General features: G+C 44.5%; 1 protein-coding gene across 1 annotated transcript in view; it reads right to left on the bottom strand.

The window, feature by feature from the left end:
- Positions 1 to 575: 575 nt before the first annotated feature.
- The window catches only part of SLC5A8 (solute carrier family 5 member 8), a 45,414-nt gene continuing 30,352 nt past the window's right edge, over positions 576 to 15,637 (bottom strand). Inside the window, exons 12-15 of the mRNA XM_037884234.2 lie at positions 15,254 to 15,465; positions 9,625 to 9,728; positions 7,084 to 7,169; positions 576 to 3,046 (exon numbers count right to left, since the gene is read on the bottom strand). Of these exons, the coding sequence (XP_037740162.1) occupies positions 2,915 to 3,046; positions 7,084 to 7,169; positions 9,625 to 9,728; positions 15,254 to 15,465 (534 nt within the window). The 3' untranslated portion in view covers positions 576 to 2,914. The remainder of the gene's footprint in view (positions 3,047 to 7,083; positions 7,170 to 9,624; positions 9,729 to 15,253; positions 15,466 to 15,637) is intronic.

The raw sequence follows: 15,637 nt of genomic DNA, 5'->3' as shown, positions 1-15,637 counted from the left end.
ATAGTTTCTCACTGTGAAACTGCAGCAGAGCAAGAAGTGACTTAATTAGTTTTGCTGCCTTCCGAAACAGATGTCCGCTGTTTCCCTTTGTGTGTGAAGTGTTCAAATGTAGCCCCTGTCTTGCTGATTTTCACATCCTCTCCTCCTCAGTGGCCCAAAAGTTGAGCAGGAGGAAGTTTATGTCACACTTCATGTCATTCAAATGTCTTACTTCGTGGCAAAGGCAGAGTTAAAGCTCAATAAATGACTTCAAATAATGTTTCAGGCCACAGGTTTAGTGCCTTGGGCTGTTTTAATAAATTACTTTGTTACAATATTTAAGGTCTCTCACTAAAATGGGAATCCTGCTATTTATCCTCCTTGAGCTCTGTGAGTGAGAAGTACCATTGAGCTGTAGCTCACGAAAGCTTATGCTCAAATAAATTGGTTAGTCTCTAAGGTGCCACAAGTACTCCTTTTCTTTTTGCGAATACAGACTAACACGGCTGTTACTCTGAAACATGTCATTGAAGCTAAGTGTTACGATTTATTACCTCAGCATGCTTTTAAACTGAGATGCAGTATTTCTTTTTTGAACACACCAGAAGCAGAAGAACTAGCTTCTTGCACCATCAGATTATCAAGCCTTTTCTGCTATACATATACCAGCTGAGGATCTGGCCCGATTGTGCACCATTTTTGTTTCAGCCTTCTCTGGGCTATTTCAGTAAGCATTTTAGGTAACTTCCAGTAAGCATTTTACTTCCACAGACACGTTTGTAGGCTGTACAGAGAGGACTTGCTGCAAACACTTATTTCCCAAAATTATTCTAGACACTGAAGAGTATTTTTAAAATAATCTATAGTACAAATGTTGGAGGTGTAAACAGCTAAATAGCTAAAAACACTGGGAAACAGAGTCAGACCAATCATTTTACCCAGAGGTTCGACAACTTAGAGCAATTATCAACTATCTTTGAAACCTCCTAGTATATAATCTAACCCCTTCTGAGGATAAAGGGGTAGAAAGCAGAGCGGGGCAAAGAACAAATGGGCATTTTTTGTCATTCGTTGAAAATTCTGAAAAATTGGGAAAAATTAGTTATGGGACAAATGAAAATTTTGGCAAATCGAAAAGTCACAAAAATTTTGTTTCTGGTCAAACAAAAAATTTAGTTTCAACAAAATCTAAATGTTTCATCTTTGACTAGATTTTTCAATAAATGTAAAGGAAACTTTGAAGCTAAAAGTCATTGGAACTGAAAAATCGAAAAACTTCATTTCAAAACGTTGAAATAAACCATGTTGGTTTTTTTGGATTTTTTTTTCCAACCAAAAGAATATGGCAATAAATCAACATGAATTGGCAAAACATTCCCATGTCACCAAATTTATGTTTTTTTTCACCAGAAAAAGAGTTTTGGTCAGAAAATATTGCCCAGCTCTAGTACAGAATTCGCTTGTTCCATTAACACCGAGACAAAAATGGTTTTATCCACAAAACTTTCATTTTGGTTACATTGCCATTGAAAATAGGTTTTAATGAAAAAATGTCGCTTAGCTCAACCGATCAGCCATGGCAGGTTGTTCCTACCAGAAGCGGCTGGATGAGGAGTGTGGAGGCAGCAATAGTAGGTGCAGAGCCTTCCTCCCACCCAGCTCCCAAAGGAACTCTACTAGGGCCAGGGCCGGCTCCAGGTGCCAGCTTACCAAGCAGGTGCTTGGGGCAGCAATTAGAACGGGGCGGCCGTCCGTGTCCCGCGGCGGCAATTCGGCGGCAGCTCTGCCGCTTTTCCCGCTGCTGTGGCTTTTGGGCGGCAGCTCCGGCGCTGTTGTGGCGGCGACTGCTTGGGGTGGCAAAATTGCTAGAGCTGCCCCTGACGAGTGCACACCCTGGCTGGTCAGACTATGCACTGAGAAGGAAATGGAGGGTAAGCATGGTACCAATCGATTCACTGTTGAATTCCTTGCTCAGAACATATTCAGATACCACCATGAGGGAGGACTTTATAAAAACTTAAATAGAAGGTGCTCAGGGGTCAGCACTTCTTCAGAGAAACATTATACTAGATAATACCGCCTTCACTATAAAAACACAACCACCTTGTGACACTGCAAGAGTGTAAAATATTGACCTTGCAATAGAAACAGTATGGAATTGATCAGGAAAGAAAAATAGCCATGTCTGTGAAAGCTAGATGCTCTTTTTTAAAAATAAAATAAAATAAAGCTGAAAAATTTACTGAGTTTGAACGTAACTATTTTTATAGGAGACCAAACCAATACTGAATTACAATTTCACATAGAAACATCGGCTTTAGTCCTCCCTATAGAGGTCCCCTATAAGAGGCAGAGGCCTGATTCTGTTTTCACTTTCAGCAGTGTAAATTAGGAGCAGCTCCACAGCAGCCACTGGAATTATTCTGGGGAGAGACGGATCCAGCCTGATACCTTAGAACTGAATGTGTCATTCAGCGGATTGAGAAAAGCAGTTGTTTACCAAACCATCGCTTGGCTAAACGACTATGCACACGCCAAATAAATACCAAGCCAATATTGTTTGTTTCTTGCTGTGCACAATGGGTTCATTATTGGAGGTAACACAAAACATTGTCCACATTTGAGTATGCTTAAAGTTCACTTGCTCTTAGTTCCTGTTCACTTCTGTCACAGGCACAGATGCATGCCTTTTGGAAGGTCTCCCAAAATAAGTAGAGTTGTATGTTATGAAGTACCCACTACCCACCTTTTCGTTGGCCCAATATGCTCTGATTCCTTTCTTGGAATCAGTCTTAATGGCAAGGTCATTCCAATGTGGTGATGGCCTGAAGTTTAGTAGGGATTACTGCACGTAACCCCAAGTAGGGTGGTTAACTAACTCTTCACAGAAATGCCAGCAATGTCTTTAACACAACATCTACACTGTCCTCTTAAGTCATACATGGGGACCATTGACTTTTTCTTTATTTTCTGTGACATTCATTTCAATGTGGTTGAAAACTGGATTGTCGGTTCCTTCCTCCGCCATGGTGAAAGGTTTCCAGTTCAAAACTTCCACTTTCTCATTCTGAAAAAGAGTTCACATTGTGAGGCATGGAATCATGTGCGCGCGCTCACACCCCCCTACATACACACACGCACTATTGCTGTTGTCTACTGCTGGATCCGTCCTCTAAACTAACTCTCACTTCCTGATGTCCTTGCTGCACAGGTGACATACACAGGATGCATTACAGTGGGGCTCCAAAACATATCTCACACAACGAACATTAAATATTTTCAAAGGAAGTGGGAAAGAGTGAGGCCCAGGGAAGGAGCAAAGGGAGCAAGAAGGGGAATGGAAATGTATAATATTTCTGACTTATTCCAAGGGAGAACGAGATTAAATAAATAGATTTGTTTTAATAGGTAGGGCCTAATTCTTAGTTGGTGAGGTTTTTCAAACCTGTCCAAGTCAGGAGCCTAAGTCCCATTGACTTTGAATGGGACTCAGGTGGGTTTGAAGATACTGCCCATTTACACTATGGCCCCTTTACATCATGCTGACTGCATGAAGGGGACTTGCATCAGATGTAAATTTCTCATTTAAATGTATAGGAGATCAAGAGTCACTACATTTTTTAAAAAAAACTAGTTTCAACATTTTCAATTCATTTAAAAAAAACCCAAACAAACCCTTAATTCTGAGCAAGGAGAGTTTCCTATCAAGCTTTTCAAATAAGAAATAAAAGTTAAAAAGCAACCAGAGTCGCTATTCAAACACAGGGCCAGCACCATTGTTTTCCATATTGATTTAAAAGTTGTGGTGGGGTCAGTTAGACTTTAGCATGGAGAAAATACACTAACCAGCTATGCTTGCACAGAGCAATACTGGGATGGGTTTGTTTCTGGGTTGTGAGAGTGAAAAAGAAGAGCATGATTCTCCTATGAGGGCCTGATCCATCCAATGCTCATTGTAGTTGATGGGAGTCTCTCCCGTTGACATTATGATGCTCTGGACTAGTCCAGTAGTGAATCAGGCGTAACTCCACTGAAGTCAAGAGAGTTTTAGTGATGTGAATGGGGGGAAGGATCAAGCCTGTAGTTGGGGATTTTAACTAGTAGGACAGAGCAGGCTGATGCATGTAGGTGGAAGAGAAAGCATAAACTGATATACACTGCAACAGCTGGAATTTCTCTAGATATACGAGTAGGATGTGTGGGTTTAATCACATACTTTGCTATTGTCATTCAAAATGTATCTAACACTTGTTCCTGGCCTCAGAAGAATAGCTCCTGTATTCTTGTGTACCAACTTGTCACCACCACCAGGAGCTATTGTTCTTCTAATCCTGGTGCCTACCTGCATTTCATCAGTGAAAATCAGAGTCTACTGGCCTCCTTGCTTCAGAGAATGCATCTTCCTTACATCTAACTACACCTAAACAGAAATCTCCATTTGCCTAAACTGGCTCAGCAAAAATGGAAGGCACCCACATATTTTGCCTCAATAATTAAGACAGTCTTTAACAGTAATCATTTCACCCACTCTCCACCCAGTTTTTGCTCTATGTAATAAGCCAGTTGTATCTGGATCCAAGTACTATGGCCATCTAATCTGCGCGCATCAGCATTCACATGCACTTGCACATTTGGTTCATGGCATTATGTCCTCATCTGGTGTAAAGCAGTGGAGCACCATTGCAGTCAGAGGAGCAATGCTGATTTACACCAGCTGAGGGTCTGGTCCATTTTCTACGTGGACAAATAACATGTGATGTATTAAAAAAAAAACCCTACCTCTACTGTATATAGTTAGTAACATGAGGTTTTCATAAGGGGAAGAGTCTGCAAATTGGATCATCTTTGAAAGATGCTTGCTACGTGGCACACCACACTAGCCAATGGCTGCCTTAGCCATTCTTTCTAACTGAGTGTACTGAAAACATAGACCTTAGAGGTGACGTGCAGTTAATTTTTTTTTTTATCTAAATGCTAAAGGCCACATTGTGAGCCTGCTCCTCACACAGGTGAGCAGCTACTCTCATTGAGACTCCTCAGGGGAGTGAGCCCCACACTGGCTAAAGGCTCCAGGCCAGATTCTCAGCTTGTGGCAATTGTTGTAGCTGCACTCAAGTCAATGGAGTTATGACAATTTAAAGCCTCTGAGGCTCTGGCCCTCCATGTTTAAGGGACGTATTTTAGAATGCTGCTCCCTGACTGCTGAAACTTTTCTGGTTTATTTTAACACAAGGGGACGGACCACCACAGCATTGCCAAAGGCAGCTGCCAACAAGCTATATTTTTCCTTTAAGAAGTGTTGGCTCTTTAATAATCTAACTATATTTTTGAGCGGTTTTGCGCCAATCTACTCAATACTTTTTTCTTCCATTTTTTTCCCCTTTTCTTTTTTGAATGGAGGTGTGTGTAATGTGGATCCACAGGCTGGGAAATTTTTCCCCTCAAACTGTAGCTGGTCTAATGACCAATATCAGAAATAAGCTCGAGAACAGATTTACAAAACAAGAAAGCTTTGCTGAAGTGCAAAGGCACCACTGGCCCTCATTTTATGAGGCTAGCTAGGGAGCGCTCGGTTATTCTCTCTAAACTGCTGACCCAAAGCCCAATACTACCTGCTGCTGTAGCCATAAATAGCTGCCTTGTCTATGCCAGCTACCTAAGCCTGATATACCTTGTGCACAGCTGCTGCCTTAAATGAAGTAGTCATATCAGAAAGCATCAGTGTCTCCTACTGGATCAGCCATTCATATGGGTTGGGGGGCATGACGTGAGGGGGAGAGAAGTGAAAAAAATGTAGTCCCCTGGGGGAAGCTCTTGCTTCTCTGTCACCTTATTGCCTCTTAAGGTGTGCTTATGCTATTGTCTGCCTTGTGTGACACAGAGCCAGACAGGATTACACAGCTAGCAGGCTAATTGACCCAAATTCAACCTTTGGAGAGATATAGATAGATAATGCTGTGTTTTTTGTGTATTTACATATATATTGTTAGAGGTTAACAAACAGTTCCTGTCTATTGCTGTATTCTGTTAATTCAGAGATCAAAAGAAGACGTTAACATTTAAATGAATTGTATACGTATTAATATCACCATCTGAATTTCTCTTTAAAGTTTGTGATAAATCACATATAAATGGCTGGAGATAGGCAATGCCTTATGTTAATCCATGTATCTAATTACTGGTGATGTTTAGGAAATAGGAAGTTACTTCAGAGACACTATGGTTCCCCCCAGGACTGTATGCTGACAATAGGCTTCCCGGGAACATTCTAAAGGTGTCTTGGGACCTTATCCTTTCATCTCAAATCTGCTTATGCTTCATCAGGAGAAGCTTAAGCCACAAGATTGAGGTCTCCAGTTCCATTCTGGATCACCCTGATATTGAACATTGGACTAAACCTATGGACTAATTCTGAAAGAACTCTTTGCAACTCTAAAGCTCCCCAGCTCTGCTATGAAACTGACCTAAGTTCACGTCTGTATGTATAGTGATCTTTTAACCAATAACTCTCTTTTTTAATAAATTTTACTTTAGTTAATAAGAATTAGCTGTAAGTGTGTATTTGGGTAAGATCTAAAATATTCATTAACCTGGTGGGTAATGTGTCCGATCCTTTGGGATTGGTAAAACTTTTTTATATGATGAACAAGATTTTCAGTAATCCTCATAATATTTGACTTGGCTGTCTGGGTGGAAGCCCAAGACTGGGTTGCTTTAATGGAACTGTGTTGTTGGCTTCTGGGTAACCAGTAAGGTATTGTATTGTAGAAGCTGTTTTGTTGCTGGCTTGGTGAATCTAAGTATTAGAATAACTACCAGTCTTCATGATTGTCTGCCCCATTCTTTGCAGTTTGCCCTAACTGAGCAATGTCAGTGTGGCCCCCCTGGGATCCCAGTCACATCTTGTATGTTTGGAGTGACCAATACTGAATTGTACAGAGGAAGAAACTGAAAGGACAGGATCTGGATCAAAGAGTGGATGAACACTGAAACCATTTCTTTAGAAAAAGTAACACCCCCACTCTGGTGTATTTGTCTCTGTTACCCAGGAGGACAGATTGCTTGAAGGAGGCAAACTAGAATGATACACATAACTATACTTACTGTCTTGGGTTTAAAAAATGAGAAGTTGGACAGTATGTCCTCTTTGGTCAGCAAGAATTTACGATCTATGTTCTGCTTTATTCCTCCTGCAAAATACCCACAGTGTTAAATTCTTTATCAACTGTTTTTAACAAGGTAATCCTATTCAACCGATAAGGGTACATCAGACGCCAGCTACCTGCTGTGTCCAGCCTTCCCACACACTTTGTCTTAAAGGACTATTGTCATGATGTGAACAGGGCCCGTCCTAGACCAAATGACAACCTAGGCGAGGTGCATCTTCGGCGCCCTCTCCCCCTCCATTTGTTAAACTTTTGAATACTGTGACAGGGTCAGGCCAGATGTCTACAGGAGAGTGATAGAAGGCAGATATATTAACCCCAGGTTAAGTAGGTCCCTTTTCCCTGGGTAAGGTAACAGAAGATTCCAGAACAATCAGGAACTTTCTGGAAACAATTAAGGCAGACAGGCTGATTAGAACACCTGCAGCCAATCAAGAAGCTGCTAAAATCAATTAAGACAGGCAGGCTAATCAGGGCACCTGGGTTTAGAAAGGAGCTCACTTCAGTTTGTGGTGCGCATGTGAGCAGCTGGGAGCAAGAGGTGCAAGAAGCTGAGAGTGAGAAGGCATACTACTGGAAGACTGAGAAGTACAAGCGTTATCAAACATAAGGAGGAAGGTCCTGTGGTGAGAATAAAGAAGGTGTTGGGAGGAGGCCATGGGGAAGTAGCCCAGGGAGTTGTAGCTGTCACGTAGCTGTTACAGGAGCCACTGTAGACAGCTGCAATCCACAAGGCCCTGGGCTGGAACCCAGAGCAGAGAGTGGGCCCGGGTTCCCCCCATCCCTCCATCCCCCCAACTCCCTACTTGATACTGGAGGAGTTGACCTGGACTGTGGTTTCCACCAGAGGGGAAGGTCTCTGGCCTGTTCCCTGATCCACTAGGTGGATCAGCAGAGACTGCGGGGATTGTTCTTCTTCCTTTTCCCCACGCTGGCCAGTGATGAGGCTAACTGAGTAAATGGCAGATTTGAGCCACAGAAGTGGCCAAATTGAGGGCTGCCGTGAACCTCTGAGGCAAGCAAATCCGCCAATAAGCACAGGACCCACCAAAGCAGAGGAGGAACTTTGTCACAATACCTTATTTTTTATTGAACTTGTAGCCCATTTCATGACTTTAATGCAAAGTTTGTATGCATGATTTATCCCTGTCATGATAGGGATATGCAAATGTATGCAAATTTATCCATGTCATCCCTGAAGATGATAAATTTGCACTCCAGGATCTGTAAATGTGTATTTATTCATGCCATGTATAAGCTAGTCTGGAAGATTCCACAAGATTTTACAAAGGTCCAGAACATTCTAGGAGGATAGTGAAAAATGAATCCATGTACGGAACACCTGAAACATTTTACTTCAAACATTTTATTTTCCCTTTTGGTTACTAACAACACAAACAGCACCCTGAGCCTGGTGCCACCCAAGCCCAGTACTCCAGGCAGTTGCCTGGGTCACCTGCCCCTAAATCCAGCCCTGGTTGTGAAGCATTGAGGAGGAAGTGGAGGAAGGAAAATGAGAGAACTCCTGGGAGCTCCAGAAAGCGTTTGAGGAATTCTAGAGTAAAGAAACCAATGACGATGTGCCTTACTCTCCTCCGCTTCTACATGCAGTGAGCCTAATGGAAACCATCCTGTTCACTATGTTTTAGTATGTGTGGCCTTAGTGGTGAGCTGAGCATGCAGGGTTCAGATCTAGATTAATTTTAGGTTAGGAGTTAGATTGAATCAGGTCTACGATCCAACTGCTCTCACTGGCCTGAAATGTTGAGAGATCAGCTGCACTTTTGTGGGTTTTTTCTACCGCATCCAAATTGGATAATAGCCTCATTTTGGATTTTCCTGGAACCAAAATCAGAGGGTTGGGTTGGGATCTCGGGGTTCAGATCCCAACTGTCATGCCTACTCTTAGGGTCTTGGTAATTTGCAGCAATCTATTTCACTAGACTTTTCCTTGGGCAGCTGACATGGCTTTACACCATGAACCCTTCCTTGGGAGCATGGCTTGGCAAGTGTAGTGAAAATGGGCACTGGGCATGCTCAGTAAGCACATTTTGAATGCTTTTAACTCACTCAAAGCAAAACCACTATTAACCTCTGGGAGAAGGAAAGATGCTTCTCCTGAGGCCGGGCTATCTCCATGCTGGATGGCAGCTCTGAAGCCTCAGCCCCAGCTCAGGTTTAATGCAATGGGTAAATGGATTTTTTTTGCCCCAGTCTCCTCAGGTTCAAAAACTGCTGACGTTACTACCTCACAATTCAAAGGAGAAAGAAATGCCCCCTTTGGACAGAGACCATGTCTGGAAAATTTCAGGCCAAAAGATAAAGGTTCTAGAAAGCTGTGAGTGAATGAAACCAGAGAGTGCACGCTCAACCAGAGCGGTCACTGAAACTTCTCGTAATAGGGACGGTTCCATGTGCGTGCACGTTAATGTGGAAAACAACGTATAGTTGTGTTAAACCAAAACTCTGGAAAAGGTACCTGTTAAGAGGCTGACAATCATTCCCAAAAGTACTGTGACCAGGGTCCCAAGTGTGCTGAAGTACAGATACGACAAGGAATACCAATAATCAGCCAGGACAGGTCTAGGAAAAGTGGGGGAAACATTTTGTTAGAATCTTCTTCAAAATTCAGACAACCTGAAAATGCATAAAACTAGGCACTAAGACAGTAAATATAAGAAACGTTCTGTGCTAAAAAAATAATGTGCCTCATGCTACTCTCCGGCGGAGAAACCTACCTGGCACTCAAACGCTGAGGTAAAACTGGCAGTATCAGGCCAGTATGGTGGGCGAATGGGCCATAGCCAGTAAAATCACATGAGCCCGTTCCTCTCCTAGGAATTCTGGCCAAAACTGAAGAGTCTGGCCATAGGCGGCGTGTGAGTCTTTCCTTTGGAGAGACTACGGAGCACTGGAAGCTCCATAGAAGTGTGTGTGTGGGGGGGGCACTGGCACCCAGAACGTGGCCCCGTCTCTGCTTGGCCTCTTCCCCCAAGGCCCTGCCCTCACTCTGCTATGCTCTGCTGAGTGGCGCCTCACTGCCCCCCCACCACTCCTCCAGCTCCTTACTGCCCCCAACCCCTCCTCACCTGGGCTCCTCACTGCCCCCTCCCCCGGGCTCATTGTTGTCCCACCACGCCCCTCAGGGTTCAGTCCCACCCTGGGAGGGGAAGGGGAGAGGCCCGTGCTGCAGCTGGGGGAGGCAGGGTGGCTCAGGGGTGTGGCTGCCCAGGGTTAAACCGAAGCTGGCCCTCGGGAGGCAGGAGCTCCAGGGCCACTGCCGCTTCCCCTTGCAGCACAGATGGTGGCATGGCTCATTCGGCTCCCACCGCTGAGGGGCACCGGGCTCCAATTGAGCCAGAGAAGCGCTGCCCAGTTCTCTCCAGGCTACACCAGCGGAGTGCCAGCCCTGTGGCTCTCTTGGGGAGGGTGGCAGTGTCCCTGGTGTCTTAGGCATGGACTGCGCCATCACTTCTGCAGATCTCTTATTATTGATGGTGCTGTGCACTAAATCTCAGTTAACCAGGGTCCGGTCAACTAGGTTTCAGCTCTCTCTGCTTTCAGGGCTTTGTGCTACAAAGCAGCAGCAACAAACCACCATTTTGATCCCCTTTGCAACATGCTACAGAGAGAAGCACGTGGTCTGGACCAATGTCTTTAAGCATGTATGGCTTTGTTCTGATGGCCATAGAAACATGACTGCCTAGCGCCTACTTGGCACTTAAATTTACACTGATGACCATTTAAATTTGCTGAAACTGAAACTTTGTTTTTCATTTTAGAAACGGTAACAAATTATCCACTGTTACTCTAAGTAGTGGCTTGAAGCAGAACAGATATACTGCAGAACCTACTAAACGCAAGTGCTTTGGGGTCTAAGGTTTGTTTGATCTTATATGTAACATCCCACCCCTCATGCTGGTGAATCAGTACATAGACACAGGCACACGGGAGCAGTGATCCGTCTAATCAGGTATCCAGCTGCTTCAGGGAAAGGCCTAGGAAACTCACAATTCACCTAACCATGCAATACTACACCAGCTAAGGGGAACTTTTTCCTAAGGATACCCAGCTGCTGACCCAGTTATGTCCTGAGACATAAGAATTGACAGCCCTTAAAATTTTTAATCTAAGCATTGTCTTTTAATCTAATTTAATCAAGCTGCTACGTCTTGTTCTTGGGGGGGTGAGGGGTTGTTCTGTTTTGACTGTATGACGAAATACAATGTAAGATAATATAACAATCGCAGAGGGAAAATACCCCAGCATTTCACCCAGTTGCACTTCACTCTTATGGTTTTGCAGAACGTGGCTAGTTACTTCCGCATAGATATGATGCTGTTGGGTAAACTGTTGCTGGAAGATTCACTGAAAACTCTTAATCACCCTCAAGGTTTAACCTGCTTAGATAGTAAAACAGCAGCAACCCTGACAGTATGAAATAAACACAAGTCCCCTTTGCCTATCCACACTGCAGAAACAAAACTACTTCCCAATAAGGCACATGTAACTGTAGAACTCTACAGTTCTGATCCAACGCCCACTGACTTCCAGGGGGTTCAATAAGCGCCCCCCCAGTAGGAGAAAACACAAAATGCTGTAAACAAAAGAAAAAGAGGCCTGTGATCTGGCCGACCAAAAAGGGAAACCTGCATACCCTACAGCAGACCCAGGATGACCAAGGAGACACCTCATCACAAGAAGAAGAGCCACTCCACGTTTTGTCTTTGGCAGTGGGCTCACAGGAATACTGGGTAACCCCGTTGTTGGACGGCAAACCTATACGCATGGAACTGGACACCGGTGCAGCCGTCTCGCTGGTCTCTGAGACTGTGTATAAAGAAAAGCTACAGCATCTTCTGCTTTAAACAACAAAAACAGTTCTGAAGACGTATACGGGAGAAGCTGTGCCCATGTTGGGCACTATTGATTTAAGGTGGAGCTCAATGGACAGGCTGCTAAATTGCCACTGTTTGTGGTGAGAGGTAATTACCCAGCCTTAATGGGTAGATCTTGGCTTAGGAAGATCCAGCTGAACTGGGCAGAAGAGCACCAAATAACTAAAGAAGAAACCAGTCTGCCCGCTATACTAAGGAAACATACTGCTGTTTTTGGAGAGGATCTGGGAAGTATGAAGGGAATCACTGTGACATTGAACATTAAACCTGACAGTCAACCAAAATATCTGAAAGCCAGAACTGTGCCATCAGGCCGAAGGTTGAAGCAGACCTGGAGGTTGAAGGTCACAAATGGAATCCTAATACCAGTTACCCATAGCCCATGAGCAACTCCAATTGTTCCAATAGTGAAGAAAGATGCCTCCCTCTGGATTTGTGGTGATTTCAAAGTCACTGTCAACCCAGTGTTGTGTGCAGAGCAATACCTGCTTCCCCGCATCGATGACCTCTTCGCAGGCCTGGCTGGGGGACAAAAGTTCAGTAAGATTGATATGAGCCAAGTGTATTTACAGATGCGCGTTGATGAAAAGTCCCCAGAACTGTTGACTATTATCGGCATAAGGGGCTTTATCGATACTGTTGCCTACCCTTCGGAATAACGTCTGCTCCCGCCCTGTTCCAGAGGACTATGGACCAGATCTTGTGTGGCTTGCCAGGAGTCCAGTGCTATCTGGACGATATCCTGGTCACTGGAAGGAATGAGGAGGATCACCTAAAGAATGTAGAGGCTACCCTAGAAAGACTGGAAGAGTATGGCCTATGAGTCCACGAAGACAAGTATGAATTCTTCCAGCCCTCTGTTGAATATTTGGGACACATCATTGATGCTACAGGTCTTTGTAAGATCCCTGCAAAAGTTAAGGCTATTGTGGAGGCTACCCCTCCTCGAAACGTTAGCCAGCTTTGCTCGTTTCTAGGACTATTGAACTATTATGGAAAGTTCATCTCACAGTTAGCCACACTGCTAAACCCACTTCACGAACTCCTTGGGCAGAACAAGGCCTGGAAGTGGACTGAAGCCTGGGAGGTTGCATTTAACAAAGCTAAGGATGCACTGCTAAATTCTGAAGTCCTGATGCACTTTGATCCATCCTTACCCCTACAGTTGGCCTGCGATGCATCCCCTTATGGAGTGGGAGCAGTCGTGTCACACATTATGCCTTCGGGAGAAGAGAGACCTATTGCTTTTGCGTCATGCACTCTAAACAAAGCAGAAACTTACTATGCCCAAATCGAACGTGAGACATTGGGAATCGTTTTCAGAATTCAGAAATTTCATCAGTACCTGTTCGGACGGAAGTTTACTCTTCTCACAGACATCGACCCCTGACTTCAATTTTTGGACCCCACACAGGCATTCCCTCATTAGCTCCTAGTCATATGCAACATTGGGCATTGTTGCTTTCTGCGCACACATATGAAATCAAATATTGGAAATCCACTCTGCATGGCAATGCGGATGGTCTCTCAAGGCTGCCTTTGCCAATTAAACATCAAGATATTGCCCAGAAGGAAATCTTTTACTTTGAACATGTAGAGAATACACCTATCACCACTACTCAGGTAAAGAAGGCAAATCGAGTTGACCCAGAATTGTTCCCAAGTTATGGACCTGGTGATGCATGGAACATCTCTACTAACCTCTCCGGTCTCACCCAACCTTGTTACCTACATGTCCAGGAGGACAGAGTTATCGATCCAATCTGGTTGTTTGTTGTGGGGGAGACGCGTCATTATCCCACCACCACTGAGATCACAGATGTTAGAACAGCTACATTCTGGTCACTGTGGAATAGTGCGCCTGAAGGAAATTGCACAGAGCTATTTTTGGTGGCCTGGATTGGACACTGCTATTGAAGAGAAGGCAAGAGCTTGTATGTCATGTCAGGGTGTGAGGAATGCACCCCAGTGGGCACCCCTACACCCATGGGACTGGCCTGAAAACCTGTGAAAATGCTGGCCCCCTTGAAAGAAGCAAGTTCTTGGTGGTGGTAGATGCCCATTCTAAATGGCCAGAAGTCTCTATAATGGAGTCCACTACTGCAGAGAGTACCATCCAAAAACGATGAGGACTCTTTAGTCGTTTCGTCTGCCAGAACAACTTGTGAGCGACAACGGACCGCAGTTCATCTCTCAGGAGTTTCAAAATTTTATGAAGGCAGATGGGATACACCACATCACTTCAGCACCATATCATCCATCCACCAATGGATTAGCCGAAAGATTCATGCAGACAATGAAACAAGCTTTGAAATTGGCAAGGGGACAATTATCCATTCAAAAGCGTCTGGACACCTTCTTACTATCCTACAGAAACACACCTCATGCTACGACCCAGGCATCCCCGGCCTTTCTAATGATGGGACGACAGCTGCGCACTTGCTTTGATCTGCTGAAACTTTCTGAACCCCGACAAATTGTGCAATGTCAGCAGCAAGATCAAGTCAACAGGCGTGCACCCAGAGCAAGAGGCCGAACCTTTAGCCTGGGACATCCGGTTTTGGCTCGGAATTATAATTCTGGAGCTAAATGGGTCCCTGCCACTGTCATCGCTCAAACAAGGCCTGTTTCCTACACAGTCCGGACTGCAGAGGATCTCGCCTGGCGGCGACATGTAGATCAGCTGCTGCAGGTCATACCAGTCCTCAGGACATATCTTCAGTTGAGTTGCCTGACTTCACCACTTCCGCTGAGACACCGAATCAAGAGTCACCTGTTCCTGACTTTTCCCCTCCATTTCTGCCGGTGGCAGAGATACCCCTCTGCCCAGCACGAGCTTATACCACATCCTCACCCATTCGCCCTCCAAACCCTGAGCCCATTGTCAGGCCCGCGCCCAAGACACTTTCAGGTGCACCAACACCAGAAGTCCGCCATAATCCAGCTAGAGGCAGAAGGCCTCCTCAATGGCTGGATCTTTAGCGAGGGCAAACCCATGGTTACAGGACAAAATAATCCCTGGGGTTTAGCCGGGAAGGGAGGCAGTCTATCCTTCTCTAGTTTAGTGTTTGTTTTATTTAGGGGATGTTCTAATTAAGGGGGGAAGGAATATATTGTGTATTTGGTTGTCGTGGTAATAGAATCTTGTACAGATGGTCAGAACATTTTAAATCAAGGACTGGTGCACTATGTGGCCGATTTGTTATATACCTTTCAGTGCCTTGCAGACGTACAAGGGTTGTTAAAGTTGGCATTTCGGTTGTTGCAGTCCAGTTGCTTCCTGTTCCTGGGCTGCCTATATCACAGCCGATAGTTGTGAGGTTTAATGGCATAGTTCTCTCAGGGAGTGGAGGGTAAATCTGAGCCCCAATGCCAACCCAGAGTGAAACAGTAAAGCCCCCAATAAGACCTACAAATGCACCCTGTAAAACAAAGTAAAATCGGATTGAAATGTAAAGCAAAAAAAACCAAGAGGGTTGACAAAGAAAAACACTGTCAAGATTTTTCAGAACTGGGTGGCCTAATTTTCAAAAATGACTTAAATGGGAGCTGTTGGAAGGTGCTCAACACTTGAAAACGAGGCCACTTAATCAG

The sequence above is a fragment of the Chelonia mydas genome, chromosome 1, assembly GCF_015237465.2.
Source record: "Chelonia mydas isolate rCheMyd1 chromosome 1, rCheMyd1.pri.v2, whole genome shotgun sequence".
NCBI lineage: Eukaryota > Metazoa > Chordata > Testudines > Cheloniidae > Chelonia > Chelonia mydas.
Note: the sequence above shows the minus strand (reverse complement) of the source record. Positions and strands in the feature narration are given on the sequence as shown.